The following is a 23,409-nucleotide window of genomic DNA, read 5'->3' as shown; positions in this document are numbered from 1 at the left end:
AGGCTCTCCACCTGTCAGTGAGACAAACATCAAAACATGCAGTCTAACCGACGAGGAGCGGTCATTACGCGCAACTATTACGCACGGTTGTGAGGTGCGCAGCGGCAGATCTCACAGCACACTGTTTATAAACCAGTTTACCAGTTTAATTGCAGGAAATGTTTAGTTTTAGTTTAGTCAGTATAGACATTCACTGTGCCTGTTGGAGAGATAGAGAGAAGATTAAAGCGTCAAATTGCGGTAAAAGATGCTGTATAAAAGACAGGCTACAACTTTTTTTCCTTGCCCCCCCCTGGAATTATTCTCTAAAATTTTACTGTTTATTGTCTCCCCACACTATGAAATGGGATTTTCGCCCCTGATTTGACCTTCTTCATATCGCCTAGCCCTATGCATAATAACTTCTACACATATAAATGGTTTCAAATACTTAATATCAGAGCTGAACTGCACTTGGGATTTTTAATAAAAGAATGAAAGTTAAAAAAAATGGTCATGAAAAAGAACATGAAAGGGTTCATAGCTTCAGCAACATGAATATGCTCAGCAGATTTCACCATGTCTCAAGTTGACATCTTGGGCTCAGATTGGTGCTAGAAATGTAAATGGTTCATCATGGTTCACGACTGTGCTGACTGAATTTCATTAAAGCCTGGCACGTAGATTTTGTGGCCTCCGTCAGAGGATTAAGTAGTTGTGATGTGGATAGTTCACTTGTACAGTACTTCATGACAGCTGAGAAAATTCTATCCACTGATGAAGGCCACAAGTTGTGGGTGAAAGCCCTGGGAAATGTCCAGTAAAGCTGAGTTCACTGCTGCTGTTCTCACTACACAACTTGCATTCTTGTAATCCAGAGTCTTGAAGTCGTTGTGGTTTTCACCCTTACATGATTTATCAGCAACAGCAGGTCAAACTACAAGATCTTGCACCAGGAGGAATTCCCACTTACTAGAAAATACCAGAGTCAAAAAGTGACAAAGCATCATTCCAAGCAAGGTATACAGCAACATTGCGTGCAACAGTCCACGTTCCACTTCTCTCTTTACTTTCTCCCTCTTCACACTTGGAGAGTGCCACATTGTCCCCTGTCTCCGTCTCATTGTCTTGTAGCTTGCTGACAATTATCTAATCATTTAGGCAGGTAGATATTTGTGGAGCGTCTGCAATCCATTGCTGAGCCTCTCAGCTTGTGTCTTTAAATAGTTCACACGTAGCATTCGGGCACCAATTTGCGAGCACCAAGCCAACACCAACTGGCCTCTGATATGGAGCTTTTGTCAGGGAGCTCCAAAAATTGTCAGCGAGTGGAAAATCAGGGCTCAAGTTGTGTCGTCTTAACTAGGCATAAGTGGATCTTGTGCTAAGATCTTTTTATGCCTCTGTGCCCGCAACAGCCACAGTTGGAAGCATTGTGTTTGCGAGCTGTCTGTACAAACGTCCCATTCTCTTGAACCCAATATCTCAGGAATACCTTGAGGGAATTCCATAACTCAGGAACAGATTGTCTACTGTCAGTGCCACAACTTTGTCTTCCATCTTGTTCCTTTGGTAGTCAACCACAAGCTCTTGGTTCTGATGATATCAAGCTTGGGGTGATTATCGTTGCACCATGTGAGGAAGCTCTCTATCAGTCCTCTTGACACCTCTGTAAAAACAGTCTGTAGGTAAAGAACATAACTTTCATCTCTCCAAATAATAGAGTCAAAGCCGTAATTAAATTTATTCAAAGTCTTCACTACATATGTTATAAAAGTCTGGACAGACATGGATGTAAACTGCAACTTGACAAAGGTATAAAATGCGAGGGGTTAGTTCTAGTTGTCAAATTGCCGGTGGTTCTTGACAGACAAAAGAGCAGATACTGCCGTCCCCAGTCGTATGAAAAGCTTACATAAAATATGGTAACATACTCCAACAAAAGGCACTTGTCTGAAGGTGGATGGGCAGCCTTTGTTCTTTCAACAATTGTAGGAGAACACAGAAAGAGACACATTTTGGTTTTCAACATGGCATCTGCGAGCGATGGAACCAACTCACCGTGGTGAACTGTAGCTGCCCCAATCCCTCATCCTCGACCCCGGGGGTCCTCGGGGACCGAACAGCAGCCGGCAAACCAGAGATCAGCTCAGCTACAGCTGGTTTCTGGTTAGGGGATGAGACTGGGGCCAGGAGGCACAGGAAGGGGAGGGGCGAAGAGAGAAAAGCTAGCAGGGAGGTTTCTGGAAAGCAGTAACCTTTCCGATGATGAGTGCGTTTCCCATTACTGCTCTGACACCGGATCCGGGGAGATGATTTAATGGCGGCATTTTGTTTTTGCTGACTTCACCCTTTTTCCCCCCTATTAAAACAGAAAACACAAGAGCTGGGACTGGGGCTGTGTGGGAAGTGTGGCCAAGCAGCTAAAATCTATTACTCCCCTGCTTCTTTCCCTGTCTCTTTATCCCACTGATTCCGCCACAGTGTGGGTCCGCTCCAATGCTTCCTGAGGTACACGCTTTTCCCTTTCCTCCTCCCTAACTGGTTTCTGTCTTATCCTCTTTTAACTGCACTGTGTTGCCTCCTACCCCATTTTTTAATCATTACACACTGAACACGAGCCACAAAGCCCTATGGGTGCCTTATATCTTTATTGATTACCTCGTCATAGACTTGTTTAATGGAGTTGCACTTGGCTACAAGCTGTTCGCATCTCTAGTGGAATTTCCGTAGCAAGGTACCAATAGAGGAGACGGAGTTTCTGGCTGGGTTAGACGCTACAAGGCTCGAGTTTCTCCCACAGAGGTGAGAGCGCAGACCTGCAGCTGAAATTGACTCTTCTCCAGGGTTGTACCCAGTTCACTGGGGCCCCCTGCTGGAAGTAAAAGAAACATGCCCTCAGCCACACACAAAGCACCAGGTGAGAGTGGTAGAGCTCACTCCCTTTCCCTTTCCATCCTAGCTGTGAATGAGTTGTGTCCAGACGAGCTAATAAAGGCAGCCGCTCTGACTTGGCTTTTTCCATAGGTGCGACTTCAGCAGTCCATTCATTTCTTCCCCCCTCTTGTAAAACAATGGCTCTTTTCTAATGTTGCAGTGACCCGACAGTAAATCAAAAAAGTAGGAGGCTCGCAAAGTCCAATAATCTACTCCTTTCTATGGGAAGGCACCGGCGCACTTTGTCATGGATGAGAGTCAATGGCCGAGCGCTTTGTGTCATATTGATTTCTGTCACGTGGCCACTCCCAAGGTAATTGCATTGCCCACTTGTGATAAATTCATTGCCTTGTTTCAGCCACTTGGGCTCAGACAGCAGCACTACTGGAGAGAAAAGAAGTTTCTGAGGCCACAAACCCACTGTCAATACTGTGGGTACAAAGCAGGTGGGAAGCAGCAGCCATCAATAACCCTGCAGGTTCTGTCTCATCGTTAAGGTTATTTAACTCAGTGCTTCATTTGTGCTTTTGATTTTTGTCATTGTTTTAGTAGTCTGGTTTGGTTTTGATAAGGAGAGGAGAACATGGAAGCCAGTGCCTTCCTGAATATCTACTTGTCGATGGTTAAGCCACAAAAGAGGCAAATTTATGCAGAATGACAATGTCCTAAACAAGTAAACAACACAATATATCAACATTTAAAGCCCGACTATGTCACATTTAAAAGAAGTTATTTGTCTTACAAATGAAAAGCGGAATTCAATTTTACCTGCACATTTTTTTGCTGCATCATTTGCTGTATTGTTCCTTCTTTCTTGACACATCAACCGCTGCGACGTTTTCCTATTTATGACACTACAAATACATATGATATATCAATGTTATACTGTAATTAATGTTGACTTTCCCTTTAATTTTCTCCAAAACTGTACATTAAAACAACTTCATATTTGACATGGTCATAGTCAGGGTTATCCAGGATTGCGTTAAACATTTTATCAAACCTCTGAAAAAACATTTATTCTTTAATTAGTGAGAGGTTTAAAATGAGGCCATCCTCAGTACATTACAGTACCATTCTGTACATTAATACAGTAAAACAAATTTAAATTGTGTATGGTCACTTTCAGCAAGACTCTTGCTTTAACGTAAGTCTTTATGTATCGTTTGTGGCCGCTCCAACTACAGGTACTGTCCCAGAAGAAATAGACATTGAAATTCATGAAAATAAATGACAAAATTTTGATGTCATGGCAGAAGTAGTGCAGGACATTTCAAAATCTCAACAACAATTCTATCAGTGTGAATCTATGGTTTCTCACTTGGTTGGTGGTTCAACAAGATCAAGACTTGGCCTTGGTGTCTTGACTCATTTTGACATTTACTATCAGCACATAATTGTTGAATGTGGCCTCAGTGACAAAGGGTCAGAGTTAAGGTCAAGGTATTCTTCAAATAAAGTAGTCGTCCGGGCATGTTATGTGAAAATGTGTGAAGACAAAGTATTTAAAAGGGCCTGCCATTGTAGAGAGGGCCAAGGGGTGATAATCCTCCACCAACCAATAACGGTTAACAATTTTGGACAGTCTTTGGCAGACATACTTGTTGTTGCACTGGATCGTACGCATGGAAAGTGATGGAAGTAGTTGTGTGATGAAAGGAAAAGACCCCCTCTACTTTCTCATACCTGGCCAGTCACTACAGGAAGTGAGCAGATTGATTTTTGGACTCAGATGTTGGTACCACAAAGCGTACTGACCCTTTTGCTTGGTCTGGTATGACCTATGTTTGCTAATTTTAGCCAGCTTTATGGAGATACAGCTGTATAGGCAGACATTACAGAATTAGTTTGCTGACTCTTGACTCTTGTCAACTTATACTGTAATGCTCGTTTTGCCATTATCTCATAATTGCCACATATTCTCTCAGTGACAGGGTTGGGTCAGGATCAGTGTTGCTTTTGCAAAAGTTATATAGTTTTGCTTTTGTGCTGGTTTCTCCAGTGTTATTTACAAAGCACAGAGCTTTGTGCTGATCAACTGCCAGAAAATTCCACACTAAAGAAATAAAGGCTTGAGATAAATTAACACAGATAAAATTCTGAAATTAGCTCACAGACGTAACATAAACAGTTATGTTATGTGACATTGTATCTTGGTCTACGTATGAACAAAACACAGACTGTTTTTGATAGATAAGCTTCACTCTGTTGGACACTACAACACAAAACCCAGCACGTTTATACATAAATCCTTTTGGTTGGAGTTCTGGCTACGCCTTCGACATGGTTCACTTAGCGTGAATTATCTCACTACATTCCCACGTCCAAAGAGCTCATATCTTTTCACATAATTTTCTATTCTATCCAACTGACTCAGTCTAATATTGTGTCACCAATGTCCTAGTCAGTGCGATTTATTTAGTTGTGGCCATACGTCGTGGAATATTTCTGCAGCCTCTGTGGATGAATTGAGGCTCTTTGCAGATCGTCGAGCGATGAAGCTTCCTCTTCACGACACCTGGACAGCAATGTGACAGCCATTTTAAAGAGGTGGATGAGATCAAATGAAGTCCGTTTAGATTTGTGGGCCATGAGGCCCCACTTCGCGAGGACGGGTCGTAGCGGAGCAGGGGAGGGAGGGGGGGTCTGAGAACTTCACACAGAGATTAAATACCAGATGAAAGTGGACACGAATCGCCAACAGAGAGCAACATGTGTAGCAGACAAAAGCAATCAATCATGTCCCCTCCACAACCTCACCTCCAATAAGATTAGATCAATCAATAACCTCTCTTATGAGTGATTGGATTTTGTCTGCTTCCAAAGTGCAAGGGAGGGGGAGGGGGACTGCTCAATTTTCCCAATGATTAAAGCTGGGCCAAATTGCTTTGATAACATCAAGGACCTTGCTGTGGCGAGGTGTGTAAGGGCAGTGTTGGGAGCAGATAGGCTGGTGGTAGCAGGTGACAGTGAAGAGACTGAGAACAACACTGGCTACATTACGTAGATCAACCAGTGACGGTCCAAAATCATCTTCCAAGACGCCAGTGCTGCTAGATTTAGACTTTTATGGATCACACCACCTGCAAGAACATCTGCTTCCTCACTAGTTAATCAGCCTAACACTGGCTAGATTCGCAGACTGTAGGGAAACATGGATGGTCTGTGATGTCACAAATAGTGTCTAAATAGATGTTTTATTGATTGACAATTTGTTTGTCATTGCAGTCACTCCTAATTTGGGCCCTTTCCCAAATTAGGAGTGACTGCATTGGACTAAAAACTATGTAAAGAGAGCAGAAAACAGAAATCTTGCACACTGTAGCCATTAGCACTTTTTGGAATTTAATGGAGTAGAAGTAAACAACAGTGTGGGAGACCTCAGATTTCTTTAAACCTGAGTTGTCTGTGGCATCTTAAGGCACTTTGGCATAACCCTCAGTGTCAACCATAGTGTCATAGTAGTAGTCGAGTATTCTATCGCTTTTTCTGGCAATTATTCGAGGAATCAGATAAGAAATACTGTGTGAGAATCTGCTATTGTGGTATGCTAACTCTGTTTTGCAGTACACACTAAACTTTTTTTAATTTTAACCTATAATGATTCCACACCCGTGACACTTCCTGTTGTTTTCTTTGGCGCTCTTTTCTTGTACTTCTTCTGCCATCGTTTTGCAATCCGCGTCTCACATCCATGTTACAGCTGCGTAGGCTATCAACAGCGAAAGTAACATAAGCGCCTTTTGCAATAGAAGCAACCATCAAAAAGCCTCAAGGCAAAAAATTACTGGAATTATTCGAGTTACGCGAGGAATCATTTCAGCCCTAGTTGTCGGGCCATTTATTTTTACCAGCCACGGCAATGTTGCAAGGCCTGGTATTGTTTTTAATGTGTGTGTGTGTGTGTGTGTGTGTGTGTGTGTGTGTGTGTGTGTCATTATGGTGAAATGTGGTCCAGGTGACGCAAATTGTAGCAGGAAGTACCGCAGAAGTTTATATGTCTGTCTGTAGCATCACAACCGTACAAGATGCAGTCATGAAACTTAACAAGTGGGTAATTGAGATCAAAATGAAGAAAGATGGATGTGATCCGAGCAAGGGAGCTGGAAGAGTTTCAAGAGAAGAAAGATACTGAATGCTTAAAGGAAGAGTCAGGCATTTTGTGAAATGGAGAGCAGTTAAAACTAGGGATGTCCCGATCCGACATTCGGATCGGTATCGGCCGCCGATATTAGCAAAAAAACGTGCATCGGCATCGGATCGGACTGCATGGAAAAATGCCGATTCAAGAACTCCGATCCAGTTTTTCATGGAGTCCAATCCAGCCCAGCGCTCCGCGATTCAAGCAGTCCATTCCAGTGATCCGCTCCAGCAGTTACTATCAATCCACCAGGCGAGCATGCGGACACACAGGAAACAGCAGCACCAGGCTGGCGCTGACACTACAAAAATAACTGAAAAGGAAAGGCTGCATTGTTTGTTAAATGTCAACAATGTCTTGTGGTGTTAATCTATTTTTTATTTATTAGGGGGCCAAAGCACAAGTGTGTGGAGTCTTGCTGCTATTTTAATTTCAATATCAGACATTTTAAAGATTTCTTGTGTTGATTTATTTTCTATTTATTAAGGGGCCAAAGCAGCCAGAGCAAACCAGCTATATTTTTTATTTAATGTTAATGTTCAAGTTTAAAGTTTGTTTATTTAACCCTGTTAACAATAAACAGGTCAGTTTCTCATACTAACTGTTGTGGATCATGCTAACTCACCTGATTAAGTAGTTGTTCTTGTTAGAGTAATATCGCTTGATCAAACCTTTTCTAACATGACTGACAACAAAATAAGTGAATATGTATAATACGCGCTTGGATCGGATTGGTATCCGTATCGGCCAAAACTCAAGGCTGTAATATCGGTATCGGATCGGAAGTGGAAAAAGCTGGATCGGGACATCCCTAGTTAAAACACTTATGGATTTGGTTGACTTCCTGTTTTTTTTTTTTGGTGGCTATTTGTAAGATAAAAATGTCCTGTATCTACTTGTGTTACAGATGAAATTGATATCAATTGAAAGACTACTGGTTTGACAGCAAAAGACAAAATTTCAGAAAATGTTGGAATGTTCCTTTAACTGCTCCTGTCGCTTTGTGCCCTTTCACACCATGAACTGATGTCTTGTAGTGTTAGGTAGCATGACACAGCTAATGTTATGATAGCTTCCTCCATTTGGGGCTCTACCTTTCCCTTCCCTCAAAGGTCAGCGCTGTCAGGGTGTTTTGCTATCTGTCAGCAGAGCAGAGTACTGCGCCAAAGTTCACCAAAATGCAACAACATCAAAACTCCTTGTACATTTATATTGACTCCAGGAGCAATTCCTCTGACTGCACTGAATACAATGTATTTCTGTCAGAAACTGAGCCGTGTTACCAGGCCCTTACAGCAGTGGGCTGGGGCTGTGTCGGTCAGCTCTCAGTGTAATTGTGTGGAATTCTCCGAATGTGAAGCTCAGTTTTGTGGATAAATGAAGATTAAAAAGCACATTATCACGCACACAGAAAACCATGCATCTGCATCAGTGAGCAGTGCTTTAATTCAAAGATCTTCCCCACGATACACAACAAACATTAAAAAAGGTTCATTAAGGTAAAGTAATTAGGAAAGCGTGTGTGCAGTCGTCACAGTCTTGCCAAATAAAAAGAGCCCTCCTGTGAGTTTGGAAGGTCTTCAAGAGTCTCCAGCAGCGAAACTGAAGAGTTTGCGCCTTCTTTCTCACCTTACTTGGAGATTCATGTAAAATCAATTGACGGTTTGTGTGCGACATAGGAGAATGCTCATTAGTGGAGCACACACACTTTGGTCATTTGTCTTCTATTCACTAGGTGGCCGGAGGGCACTTAAAATTCCCATCGTTTCCTAGGCAGATATGCCTGCTCAGCCCATCCCAGATTCTTTACAGTGTGTGTGTGTTTGAGTGTGTGTGTGTGTGTGTGTGTGTGTGTGTGTGTGTGTGTGTGTGTGTGTGTGTGTGTGTGTGTGTGTGTGTGTGTGTGAGAGAGATCCACCTGCCTCTGCATATTCGTGTTAATGTGCAGCAGCTGTTAGCTTATGCCCCTACAACTCATAAGATGCCAATTATCTATGCCAATTAAATTTCTACTCTGATTTTAGTAAATCTACCACGCTTAATGTGTAAACACTACAGGTATATTATTAGACACATTCACAGCTTTTCTTAGCCGAGTGCCAGAGGGCTGCCTTTCATAACTTAACACTTAATAGAGTTTGGCTAGTCTCCATCTGAATGGAGGTCCACACTGTTTTCTGTTGGTTGCTTAAAGGATAATTCTGGTTTATTACAAGTTGGGTCTTGTTTTTGGGCTCAGGTCATCATACCTAGTGACATCAAGTTACCACAAGAGCAGTCAGACATCACACAGGTTTTGGAACAAAACCCACAGGTTAGCCAGAATTCTCTGGACGAAGAGAATGAAGGCCAGCTGTAAATTTATGACCTTAACCTGGTTCAACTTCCTAAACTTTTTATCGTATTTGCTGATCTGTCACTACATCCTGGCAGAAGTACATGAGACAAAAAATCTGTATGAAAATTAGGGGTGGGAATCTCTAGGCACCTCACGATTTGATTCAATTCCAATTCCGAGGGCAACGATTCTCAATTCTAAAACGAGCCAATAAGCAAAATTTACACTAGATATTGATAAACATTTTTGTAATAAAGCTGGGAATACATATCCAGTGCATACAAACTGTATTACTTACTGTGGTTGAGATGACTACACTCCACCAGTCTCCTCCGGTCCATCCTCCTCATCCACAAATCTCAACGGGACTCTCCTGTCCCTCGTTGACCTCCTCGACATTTCTCCTCCAGTATTTACAAAACTATAACTGACTATAACTATCTATGAACTATAAAAACACGAACGATGGCAAAACTACGAACTATGGTGAAAACACGATGAAAACACGGCAAGAAACACTCAAAAACACAGCATAAAAAACTCAAAAGCTTTCAAAAAACCACAAATACTATTATTTCTAACACTAAACATTATTTACAAAGAAAACTCCACTAAAACTCACCAAAACGCCGTTAAAACACCACTAAATCACTCCAACTTGCACTCTCCTCGTCAGCTGTCACTCTCCTCCTGCTGTGCCCACTTCCCTCCCCTCCTCCACAGGTTATGACGTCACTATCGTATATCAGCTCTGCTTCTCAGCTTTCAGAATCCGTTGGAATTACGTCGATAGCGTGAACGGTCGAGGAGTTACGGTAATTTGAAAAATAAATATAAAAATAAAATTAAAACCGATTATGAGTTTTCCAAATCGATGCTCGCATCGTTCAAGACAGAATCTCGATGCATCTTAAAATCGATTTTTTTCCCCACCCCTAATGAAAATCGTGTTTTTCCTCCTCGTAGTGCTCCTTGTGGTATTTGCTAGAATCTACCTCAGACGAAGGAAAATCAAACCAATCAGAGCCCTGGAGTCTCTAACGCAGCTGTCAATCATGTCAATCAAAGCCCATAAACTTTGGTCACACTGTCAAACTACACAGTGCTGATCAAATAAATCAATATACTTTTACTGTTTTGCCTGTTTCTCACCTCAGATGTTTTTAGAAACATATTTTAGTGTACTGTTTAACTTGCCTGGTTCCAGACCATAGACCCAGCCCACTCAACTGAGTAGGCTTGCATCTCTGGTCTGGCATACTGCAATGAATTTGTAGGCTTGCATCTCTGGTCTGGCATACTGCAATGAATTTGCAATTTATCTCATCCAAACGATGGAAGGACCAATGAACGCCGGGGGTGGGGGCGGGTCTAGCGATTAGCCAATCAGCGCCACGCTGATGTCAAGCTGTACGCCGGTGGGTAACTGGTGAGGATAGCAACAATGGCGACCGCTACAGATCCTACAGACCACATTAACGATGCTATCGAGGTATTTCGCCACTACTCGCGTTAATGGAGGACCAAATTAAGGAAGCTGCTAAACTGGATTTAACGGCGATGCAGCTGGGCGTGCACGACGACGGAGACATTTTAAACGGGCAATGCTCGCTTGTTTTCGGCACCCCCGAGGCATGGATACTAATGACGTCAGATTCTGGGTGAGTCGTTGATCTCTACTGATTGGTTAGGGAAAAATCAAATTCCCTCCCCCTTGTAAATCGCCTTCAATGGAAGCCATGTCAGACTGAAGGTTCTGGGAGCTTCAGTCTGACACTCAGGCTACTGTTTAACTGTAAAATGACAAAGTTTGTGACCCGACTGCCATGTTGAGAACAGTCGAGCAAAAACCAAGCACCGGCCACCGGTGCGAGCAAACTTTCTCATTTGTGTTGGTGACGGCACGGTTGGGTTTAGACACCAAAACCACCTGGTTAGGTTGAGAAAAAGATCATGTTTTCGGTAAAAGTAATACATTTGTTAGGTAGGCGATGTAAGTACGTCACTAAACGTGATGTCACTACATAAAGGGTATAAGTACGTGAAGTTTAAAGAAGTCAGCACTGACTTTTAGTTTCTCATGGGACACAAACAGCCGTCTCCTGGGTAAAAGTTGTGTGCTTGTTTGACTGATCCACCACCCTGACGTCCCCTCTACGAGGACTTTCTCGCTCTTTATACTACCTATGGGGTCGTTACATTATTCACCGCCCATTGTGTGACGTTGCTGAACCAGGGAATACGTGTCTCCATCATGACAAAGGATCATAATTGACTTTCCATTGGCATTGTGTCAGTGGTGCTGGCATGTAATATTAACACATTACTTGCCGCCACCATGTAATGCGGTGTAAAGAGGTCGTTTTTTCAATTCAATTTGGTTGCTGTCAGATAAGTCACTGTCTTCAGAAAATAACTAACTATATCCACCTAATGCATTTTGAACCTCTTTTGATTGTTGTAGGTGTCAGAAAATTAATTGTTAATACATCGTGAAATTAATGGAATGTCATTAGAACATTTGAATGACGGAAATTCTCTTTTGGTTTGATCACAGCCACTATCCTCATAGACACAAATTTAACATGAGGTGAACAAAAGAATGCAGAATGACCCTCAGCAAGCTGTGATTCCTTCATGTTCAGACTGGATGTGTTGTCAGCGCTTCCCGTGAAACGTCAGACTCAGACAAAGCCTGAGGCACAGTTGCCATTTGCCATATTGAACATGTCTGCAGAGCCATCAGATCTGATACCATCAAACTGCCTAATTCCTTTCAGCACACACATCCAACACAAAGCTGGCTTCATTGTTGAGGACTCATAATTGATATCCAAACATTGGCTGCCATAAATCATGCACAGACAGCTTCTTGGACAGAGTGTATAATGTGATTTCATGATATTCATCCTGAAACCACAGCATGAAAAGACAGAACAATCCCAACAAAATGAAACAGAATCAGTGTGGAGGAGCAATGATCACCCGCTGATTCAATAAATCCTCTTCATTTTATTGACTGAGGCGAGGAGAGTGGATCAGCAGCTTCCTGAATGCCTCAACGCTGCAGGAATGATAGTGATGTGTTTGTTAAGAAGAAAATAGAAGGCATTCCCTTTAAATCATCTAGTATCTCCGATGTAGTTTCAGTCTATTGTTTAACCACTTTTCTAGATTCATGTGATATATATTTAGTGTAATCACTTACATTTACTGTGTTTCAAACCCATATCATTAAACAGCAGGTACTGTAACAAAGACAACACTTGCTGGCTGAACCATTCATAGGTGCTAGTTAAGCTGATCACTCTGAGTGAACTGAAGGCAATCAACCCTCCTCTGTCCTCTGAGAAAAGTGAGGGGAACAAAAGTATGACTTTGAGTGGTGAGATTGATATGTCCCCGTCAATACTATGTTATATTATATTACATAGTATAATATTACAACCTCGTCCCTGTTAATCTGGATAATTTGCAGACCCCAATGTGAGTTTTTACTTTTACAAATATCCAAACGCTATAGGCTACCTGTACCATTGTATACAGTGGTATAAAGTTGAAATAGTCACCAGTACTCTTAACATCAGCCTGCATAGCATGCACAAACAATATCTGGGGGAAAAAATTATGCACAAGAATTGTTAATTTGTGGGTATAAAAATGCTAATTTGTTTTAAAACAAAGTAACTACTAATAGCCCACAAGTGCAATGCACAGTGTGCTCAAATTCAAATGTGGGTATTGGGACAAATTGGCAGCCCAATATTTATTTAGCTCTCTTAATAGACCCATGATTTCTCAAATGCAGTGTTAACATGCTGATGTTTAGCAGGTGAAATGTTTACCATGTTCACCATTTTCGCTTAGCATGTTAGCATTAAAACCAAACACAAAGTACAGCTGTGGTTGATGGGAATGTTTTACACCTATTTGGTCAGAAATCAGAGTGTTGCACAAACTGAAATTCTGCCCACATGTATAAAAATAATAGACTTAGCCCTTGTGACATCATTGTTTTTTGGACTGGATTTTTGGAGCCATTATTGTCCATATTTGGACAAGAGAGTGAAGATAACCCTAGCTGCTAGCATGATTAGTATGATGCATTTACAACTATGGTTAACTGTGATAATGCAAATGCTAATGCTAATTTTTGCTTGGGAAATAAAGGCTGAAACCATTTAAGCAAAATGTATGTACCCGAAAAACTGAACATCCAACTTCTTAGAGGGTTTTAAGGACAACAAAACCCTGAACAAGACTTTCCTAGGCAACCAAAATGTTGAAATATAATTTGCATGCACTGAAAACACACTGACATAGCGACAGTAACAGCTACGTCTATACTCTGCTAATCTAGGGTTACGCCATAGGTACTTCTCCTAAGTGATGTTGTTGGCATCCACCTGTCACTCAGAGCAGCAACGCCTCTAATTGTGCAAAATATTAAGCCTTAAAAACATTAAATGGGTGAGTTATATAAACATTCACCCCCCACAGTTGTCATGAAAGGAGAATTTAGCCATCTGACCAAAACCTTTTTTTGCACCAGGTTGTAAAAATATTTACTATAAACATCTGCTGTAAAGTCAGGCATATTTAACATGGCGGTCTATGGGTATTGAGTCCCATTTGGAGCCAGCCTCAAGTGGCCATTGGAGGAACTGCAGTTTTTACACTTTCTTGTTGGCTTCACTTTCCAGCCCCAGACACTGCGACTTGGTAAAAAGTCAAATGATCATCAGTGTTATTACAATTCATCCTGAGGAGATCATGTCTGTAATACATTTCATAACAATCCATCTTGTAGTTTTTGAGAGATTTCACTTAAATCCCAAATATGAACCTCATGGTAGCACGAGAGAAAAGGTCAGGAGATCATGAAAGTCAGAAGTGTTTGTCCTCTGGTAACAAAAAATCTGTTTTGGCCAATTCACCCAATAATTGTTGAGATATCTACAGAATAAGTAAAAACTCTGACCTGCTGGTGGCGCTAGAGGAACAGTCAGGGGCTCACCAGATCGTCTGGGTGTGTACAAAATGTCACAGTAATTCATCCAATAGTCGCTGGTATATTTTAGCCCGGACTAATGCAGTGAAATAGACCTCATACTGTAGCTCACACAGCTGTTCCTTTTTCCTTTCACTCACTGCCTCTTTGAGCAGGAACCAGGCCCATTCTGCCTGCCACTTATAATCACTACACCATGAGCACCTACATTCATTAGAAAGTGGCTGTACTGAGCAGTATGTAATAAGTTGGACAGAAATCCACCCTGCAGGAACTCTGACAACTCCACTGCCTGTATACACTGTGACTTTATTTTGCTCTCTAACCACCAAAGGCCAAAGTCATTTTGTGTGCAGTATAACGGCTGCAGTCCATTTTCTCTTTCATAGTTTCCACATGTACCTGTTCACACTCATTGTACAATATAGCCTATTTATGTGGAACTAATAGTGTCTTTGGCCACATATCAATGCAGGACATGAGTCACACCTTTGGACACCTTCATTATACTTTGTGTTTTTTTAACTCACTTACAGAACAAGCAATTTAGATTTCTTCCTTTTTATTAACTCTATCTCCATGAATCTCAGTTCCGGTCAGCAGAGCTAGTAAACAGCTGAGGGAAGTCAATACTGCATTGACGCACAATAAACTACATTAAAAGCATGGTGGGTGTATCTGAGCCATGAAAGATTGGCCTGTGACTGCAGCACAAAGAGGGCAGACTTTCCTTTTTAATCATTTATGAGACTGACTGCCCTTCAACAAGCTCCCCCTGCCTGGTAAACACACACACACTCCACAATTAGAGCCAATTATGTCCTAATCAATGAAGGAGATTCACATTCTCCAATGAAAATCTGATAACAGCTTAACAGCCCGGGAGGTCAACCTGAACCCTCTCTGTTCGTCTCCATTACTGGGGGAAGAATGACAGCACGAGGGGTTTGATGACAGGGGGAGAAACACAGCAGGACAATAGTGACAAGTGTATCTGCAGGGTTCAGAGAGACTTTTTAAGACCTTGGTAATCATCAGGTTGGAGTTTGAGATCAATTTCTAACCTGTGAAATGACAAAACATGTACTATAATCACATTACATTTGTCAGTAATGCAGTACTATAACGTGGTCCTAAATTCAGTAATCAAATATTCTTAATCTATGCAGCATCTGGGTAAAACCATGGTACTCATCTCTCTGTGTCCTCTCTGTTGTCTGGCCCTTGTTACTTTACCTGAGGACACAGAGTCGGTCCAGGTGTAGGAGACCCGACAGGCATTTATCTGACACTAACAAGGCCTGTATTTATCTGGCTGCTGATATGAACCATTGGACAGTCAATGGCTGTGTAAGGTCAAGGGAGTGGAGTGATTAGAGGGACTTATGAATGCATTAACAAAGTCTCATGACTGACAACTAGCTGCCTTGTCATCATCCATCATCGCTCCCGAGCTGGCCTCATCATTACAGGAAGACGGGCGCTTTTATTTATGTGAGGTGTAACACGCGCCCTTCCTGTCTGTGCCTCAGGTGTGACGAGTGCCGGCTCTGCTATCACTTTGGGTGTCTGGACCCCCCGCTGAAGAAATCCCCCAAGCAGACAGGATATGGCTGGATCTGCCAGGAGTGTGACACATCCTCCTCCAAGGTGAGTGTTGACTGTATGTGTGCACGCCTCAGAAAGCAACAGAGGGAGGGGGTTGCAATTGGGGTAGGGTTGGCCTGCTTCGACATGTCGCCTCATCAGTGTGTTGTGCTGAGATATGTACCTGTGTTTGGTTTTATTTGTGTACTTATTTGGTCAAAATTGAAATTACCAAGAAGAAATTTAAGCTTTTTATTTTTGCATATCGTTTGCACCGCCTGTGTTGCCGGGGTTTTTTAGTACCAGCTGATCCTGACTGATTTCCCTAAGGTTTAAGCAGAAGTTTAAACTTAGAAAAGTCGACTACGCTAAAAGTAAGAAAACAGATAAAACTGAGCATAATTTTATCACTTAGGTTAAACATTGTCCAAAAAATATTGAGTATAAGAGCCATATGAAATCAGTAATCAGTTTTTTAAATTTTAAATGCCCTGGGAATCGTCTACCAACCGGACGGTTGGTGGTTCGATCCCTGGCCTTTGCAGTCTACATTTCAGAGACACACTGAATCCGACATTGCTCCTGTTGGCTATGTCATTGGTGTGTGAGTGCATGTGAATTTTTATCTGATGAGCAAGTGTGGTTGCCTTGGCCGCCAGTGTATGAATGTGAATGGATGAATGGTGCTTTTAGTTTAAAGCGCTTTGAGTGGTTGCTAAGACAAGAAAAGTGCCTTTTACCCTAACAACTCAGAACTCACTGTTAAAAGATAACAAATTACATTTATTTACTGTGTATTTAACATCTTGACTCATCTCATGCGGTAACTCTTACGCATGAGTGTGATTCTCAGGATTTCCCATGCGCCCAACCAATGAAAAGCCTGAGCACTTTTCCCGTTCAGCCAAGTAAGAAGACATCCAGGCAACATGAGTGTGTGAAGGCTCGGTCATACTTTCCGTATTTGCGGATTTGTACTATGCACACGTGTACATGACTCTGAGAGTGCATGTGTGTTTATGCATGTGTGAAAGAGAAAGAAAGAGAGTGAGAAGTGTTGATGATCAGGGTCAGTGGTCTTGCACGCTGACCCAGACTCCTCCCTTTCTGTCTGGGTATCAGAGGGCTAACTTCTGGTGCTGACTAGCAAGGGTAGCAACGTTTCCTCAACTAGTTGTCTAATTACGCACATCACTCGTATCAACTGACATTGTTGGTACTGTCATTTGATTGGCGTAATATTTGTGTGGACGGGCACTAATATTTAATCATTCCAAGATGGTCATTGCCAGCCTTGTTGTGAAACCATGTAAATCGCCTACATCAGCTATGTAGCTGTAAAGACAGATACACACAAAGCCAGTATAGCTCCTTTTATTAGCCAAACTAACCAAATTAGAGTAAATATTAGATTTTATTTCAGTGCAACTGCCAACGGTGGTGGCTTTGCAGCCATTTTGCCACAGACCTCTAAGTATGTCTGTTGTTCCTTTCACCATTGGTCCTTTTTTTTAAGGCAGACATCTTGACATATCATAGTAAAAGAGCGCAGGCATATTTAATAACATTAATTATAGCTGTGTTCCACTTACAGGAGGCCCTGGTATTGTGCATGCAGGCTCACTGGAATAGTTTACTGGAACACTTAATGGAACTGAGCCTTCGTTAATGTTGTCAATTTTCACCCGTGCTGTTCCTGCCATCTCTACCACCAAGTCAAAATGTCTGAGCACATTTTAAGCATACAATTTAAGGGGAGGATACGTCAGTTTCAATTCAAACAAACAAAATTCCCAAATGTTCACTGTGAGGCCAGGATTTATGTTTACTCAGCTTCGAAAACAGCACGTAATAAATGTAGCGATGTTCCTTCAGATGGTGTCATGTCTTTCCACTCTTGACAATCGGTGGTGGTAATAGAAGGGCAGAGGAAAAGAACCAAGTAGATGTAAACCATGCAGCTTTAAAAATATTCCACAAACTGACTGTGTAAATATTTCATAAGAATGGAAAATCAATGTGACACATTTGTCAGACCTCAACAAACTGTGTTTATTCACAGGAAAAATCCACAAGCTACCTTTGAGTTCTGATAATGAAAATTGGCCATTGTCAGAATACAGAGTTGTATTTAATCACTAAAATACATCTGCTTTCTGCTTCCCCACTTATTGTTTAAATATTTCTGTGAAACCCAGCTAACACTGCACAATTGTCTGGTAACTGCAAGGGTCTTTTCACTCACTGTAATCCTGTGAAAATTGAAAATGAACAAGTAAAGTACAAAACAGTTGCTGTCCATCTCAAAAAATAGATCCTTAAAAGCAGGATTTCATTTTCAGAAAGGTACAAAAAATGCCCTGCACAACTAGTGTCTTTTTTGTTTAGTTGTTTGCTTGTTTTTATTAAATTATATTGACATAAAAGGTCACATTTGGCCGCCTCTCAACCTAATTGATAAATGTATCCCCATTTCTGTCTCTCTAGAAACCAGTATTCTGTCCTGCCCCCGTCTTTGTGTAAAATGGGGGCTGATTGATGCTGGCGCAGGAGACGTGAATTATAAAAGCCATAGTGAAAATGCTGAATCACAGGAATAAAACATTCAATTATCAAGAAAAGCAAAAGGTTAAAGAGCTCTTTAAATGTTAAGTGGTCTTGATGCAAAAGTCTATAGGAATCAAATTTGTTTTGAAATACTCTATTAGTAAGTTTTTACATGAATCTACAGTTTTGATACCATATATGTTTTTTTTATTTCATTCAGTGGATGAACTTACTCCAACTTCAGCTGACCTCTGATCTGTGCTCCTTGGCATCATTGAGCTATAGTTTACACTTAAATGAACACATGAGGAAACGCTGAATGTGAGCATCGATCCAGGCAGCATGTTTCAGTAAAGATGTGAACATCTGTCTTCTTATATTTAGAAAGGGATTTAGGTTTAGCGCCAGTCCAATGGGATTCCTCTCTAACGTCTAATGAATCCCAGCACAGGTTTGTTGAGAAAAGTTTTGAGGCTGTTTTACTCCTTGTTTTAACACAGTGAAAGTTTTGAGTCATCTGACTTTTTGGATCTTAATTTAACTTTGCTGTCAGCTGGATGTAGCTGACCGGACTGCCTCGACTGCTGCTAACATGAGCTAAGTTGGGTTTGTTTTTGGCCTGATGGTTAAGCTTGACAGCCCTTTTTATTGAGGATTTTAAGCAGTTTTACCTGACTCCTCACTGTACAGTGATGGCTCTGACATAGAGGCAGAATGATGTGCCATAGAGTGCATGCTGGATGATATTCCCCGACGACAACAGCTCCTTGGGTCAGGGTTTGCTGATCTTGAATCTGCCGGCATCATCTTCCTCCCTGGACCTGGCCATGACTCCTCCACATGGGCATTAGTGGTTTAAGAGGAGCAGATCCAAATGAGAAAACAGCTGATCTAGCTGACAGTGTTGCTTTATGGGACCCGTCTGTGCCAACCTCTAAATAGGTGCAGGGAGCATCTGTACCCCCCACCCAGCTTGGTTCCCACTACCTTTCTTAAGGTAAGGCGTCCTTGACTATTGACTCCAGCAAAGTCTTCCTTAAGGTAAGGCGTCCTTGACTGTTGACTCCAGCAAAGCCTTCCTTAAGGTAAGGCGTCCTTGACTATTGACTCCAGCAAAGCCTTCCTTAAAGTAAGGCGTCCTTGACTATTGACTCCAGCAAAGCCTTCCCTAAGGTAAGGCGTCCTTGACTATTGACTCCAGCAAAGCCTTCCTTAAGGTAAGGCGTCCTTGACTATTGACTCCAGCATAGCCTTCCTTAAGGTAAGGCGTCCTTGACTATTGACTCCAGCAAAGCCTTCCTTAAAGTAAGGCGTCCTTGACTATTGACTCCAGCAAAGCCTTCCTTAAGGTAAGGCGTCCTTGACTATTAACCCCAGCAAAGCCTTCCTTAAGGTAAGGCGTCCTTGGCTATCGACCCCAAAGAAAGCAAACCATCCCCCAAACTCTACCACAACCTGCTTTCTGCCTTTGCTACAGCCACCAGACACTACTGTGGTCATTATGGATTTTACATCATAACCAGCTCGGTGTCTCCCGGTGTCCCCGACAGCATCACCATCTACTCTAATGGCTGCAAAAACAAACAGCAACAGTTTGTAACACTGTCTGAAAACAGACTGTTTGCTGGTGCAAAGGTCACAGACATTGTTGAACACAATTCAGCGTTCACTGACCTCCACTCTGTGGCTCAAACGATAATTGTGCACATCTACACAAACGACATAAGCCCCAGACAGTGGATGAAGCTCAAAATGGACTTTGAGCTTCTCACTGAGACAATTTTGTGGCCCCATTCCCACCCTGAAAAGGGGCGATGAGGGTGTAGCTACCTATTCAGCTTGCACCAATACACCAATTGTTGTCCAGCTTCTGTACAGCCAGTGGTCAGCAGCTGTATTAGCAGTTTTGATACCTTTTAGACTAGAAAAGTCCTATATAAGTGTGACAACCTCCACCCAAATCAGAGGTGTACCAGGTCACTGACCACAAACCTTCCTCTTGCTTTCACAAAGGGACTTCATCTTATACCAAAAAGCTCTCTGACGTGGGGAGGAGAGGATTTGGCAGCCATGTATTCCCTCCTTCTGCTGACCTGTAAGATTTCCTCCTCTTGATGTTTCTCAATCTACAGTTCCAATGACTCACGCCAATTCCCCTTTCCCACGACTATGGAATCATGAATATCAACAGCAAATGTCATGGCATATTCAGCCTGTTATTATTGGAAATACCTTTTAATGGACCGAAGTGTTGCACAAGGGGATCATTGTATTGGATGTACACATGGACCAATGTTAAGTTGTAATCACGCAAGCACCATTCTCTGCAAATATCTGCCCCATCTCCCAATCACAAAGCACATGCAAGGAATGGAGAGATCCTTTCAAGAATGTGTTTCACGCTCATTTGTCCTATCAATTAAAGGCTTAAAAATGCCCAGAAAAATATCTTTAACAAAAAAAAGAATGTGTTTCATGTGGTGCAAGCCTTGACCGGCTCAAGCTGTTGGTTGAACTTTGATCTGATTTTGTGCAGTGAGCCAATAGAAGTTGTATTCAGAAATGTAGCAGTCAGTATTCTAGTGGTAGTTCTGTTCAATATTCATTTTTTACCTTGTTACAACTCAGTGTCAAGGATTTTCAGTGCTTGGTGCATGTAAATTTAATTCAACTGAACTGGGGATGACTCACAGACTTTTGACTTAAGTGCCACAGCAATCTGTAGATTTTTTGTTACCATACATAAAAAAGATCCCTCTGAGTTCCATGCACAGATTTTTAAATGAGAGGAAAAGAGAGCAGTAGTTTCGAGTCGGCATCAGCAGACACCTTGAATAAGGATAAAAGCTGGATTGGTGCACTCCTAAACTTAAGGCTAATATGACTGTACCAAAAGGCCTGGTTGTTAGTGACGAAAAAACTAGATCTCGTATGGAAGAAACAAAAAATCGTAGTCATTCCCTTTCAAGAAGATCCATGTTAGTGCTTTCTGATCGGAGCCAGACATCATTCATCAGGTGACTTTAATGACATCTCTAAGGCTGTTACAAGCCCACACTGTCTGAGAGTTTTTTTATCTGCCCCCTCGATGGTTAAGGTTTGGTAAAGTTGTTTTTCTTGTTGTGGACAGTATCAATCAAGTGCAATTTACCCTGTAGAATCCAAGTCCCTATGTCAGATGAAACCTGGTTCACAAGTACAGACTTTATTCACATTGTACTTTTGTGTTGTAGACCTTTGGCAGTAAAGACAAATAGTGAGTATGAGGTCCGTCTCTGTGGCTTTCTCCCCTTAAACTCTGACATCTCCCTCGTTCTGCCCCCTTTTAGACTTTCCTTTCTGTTTCCTTCTGGAGTATCCTGTCCCTATGAAGTTGCTCCCATCCTCCTCCCCTCCCTCCTACTTGCTAACATTGAATAGGAGAACCTCTAGGCTTTGATGATGGGAGAATAATGTTTGCTGTGTTGACGTGACAAATTAGCGCAAACGTTTTTCTCTCTATTCCTTTAGCAAGAAAAGATCAGTCATGTTCAATAACTGTAAGCCTCTTTAAAGCATTGGTTATATCTGTTTATGTTATACTTTGGAAAGTAGCTCATAGATATATGTAAGGGGTAAATGGTTCCCAAGTCTGATGGATTTTTAATATTCGATTCAAGTTCGTCCGGCACATTGAAGAGGCATGTTTAAGCAACAAATGGATGAAAGAAGCCAACACGTGTACGCCACTTCTAATGTTGCAGGGTCTACATTTTGAGAGGCAGTTAAAAATGTGACATTTTTGAGAAAGCATGGTGTACAGACCTTTTAAGGCGCAAGGTGCTCAGAGTGTCTCAGTAATAGCAAGTGTGGGGAGATAATTGACTGCACTAAGGGCATCTAAAAAGCACTCTGAGATGAGAGCTGTATTTAAGGAAACTTTTATTATCTGCTTTTAAATGCCAAGTCATGCACCGTTTTTGCCTGTGGGGGGAGAATGTTTCTTAAATGCCAGCATTAAGTGCAGAATATTACCTGATCATTGCGACTGAGATTCAGCTGCTGGCAGAGATAGCGGACAGTCGACCCCTCTGCCTGACAGCCTGCTACAAAGAATGGTGCAGGAAGTGATTTGTCAGAGCTCCCCGCAGCCACTGCTCTTATCTGAGAGGAAGATGTATGACATCTGAAGGAAGAGGTACGCAGGAAGAGGCGCGGAGTATCTTACAGTATGTGATGTGACCACAGTTTTTGGTTAAATGTCTTGTTTGAAATCCAGCCTGTTTGTGTATTGCACTATAGATTCCAGAGGTTTGCTTGTATGGTGGTATAACATGAACAGCTTCCTTCTGTATTTGTACTGGTAGAGTTTCAGAAATGAAGGTCTCAGTCATACCAAGTGTCAAGACAAAAGTAATAGTACCTGTTCCACGTGGCCAAACAGTACTTGAATGTGCGTCAGTAAGACTGCTGTCATGAAGAAAGGCAAGATGCATTGGATGATTTAAATGGACATAACAGCTCGCTTGTTGTAGTTCAATCATGGTATATGGAATTTTAGATTAAAGTGGCAACAGATAGCATCTTTTCCAAAATATATCATTATGAAAATAATGTGGGTTGCACAGGGTATTGGCCACAGTAAAATCAGACTATCAGCGTTTACATAGGTTACTTAGTGGCTATGCAATCTTTGCAATAAGCTTCTGCCACCGGTGCCGAAATTTTGCGGAAAAAATCTGCTTTACGGCAGGAAACGCGCCATGTATTGCGAAATTGGTCGGTCAGCCAATCAGGGACTGGAGCTGGTCCTTATGAGGAGTTGGGCATGAGATAGTTGAATCACGAGCACAATGGCAGACGGACAAAGTTTGGAGACAAGTGAAAAAC

The 23,409-nt window shown here is 41.9% G+C and overlaps 1 protein-coding gene across 2 annotated transcripts in view; it reads left to right on the top strand.

Moving 5' to 3' along the window:
• phf14 (PHD finger protein 14) overlaps positions 1 to 23,409 on the top strand; it is a 100,795-nt gene that overhangs the window by 56,464 nt on the left and 20,922 nt on the right. For both annotated transcript variants that reach the window (XM_050034252.1, XM_050034251.1), the window contains exon 17: positions 15,939 to 16,056. In XM_050034252.1, the coding sequence (XP_049890209.1) occupies positions 15,939 to 16,056 (118 nt within the window). The remainder of the gene's footprint in view (positions 1 to 15,938; positions 16,057 to 23,409) is intronic.

The sequence above is a fragment of the Epinephelus moara genome, chromosome 22 (genome assembly GCF_006386435.1).
Source record: "Epinephelus moara isolate mb chromosome 22, YSFRI_EMoa_1.0, whole genome shotgun sequence".
NCBI classification, from domain to species: Eukaryota; Metazoa; Chordata; class Actinopteri; order Perciformes; family Serranidae; genus Epinephelus; species Epinephelus moara.
Note: the sequence above shows the minus strand (reverse complement) of the source record. Positions and strands in the feature narration are given on the sequence as shown.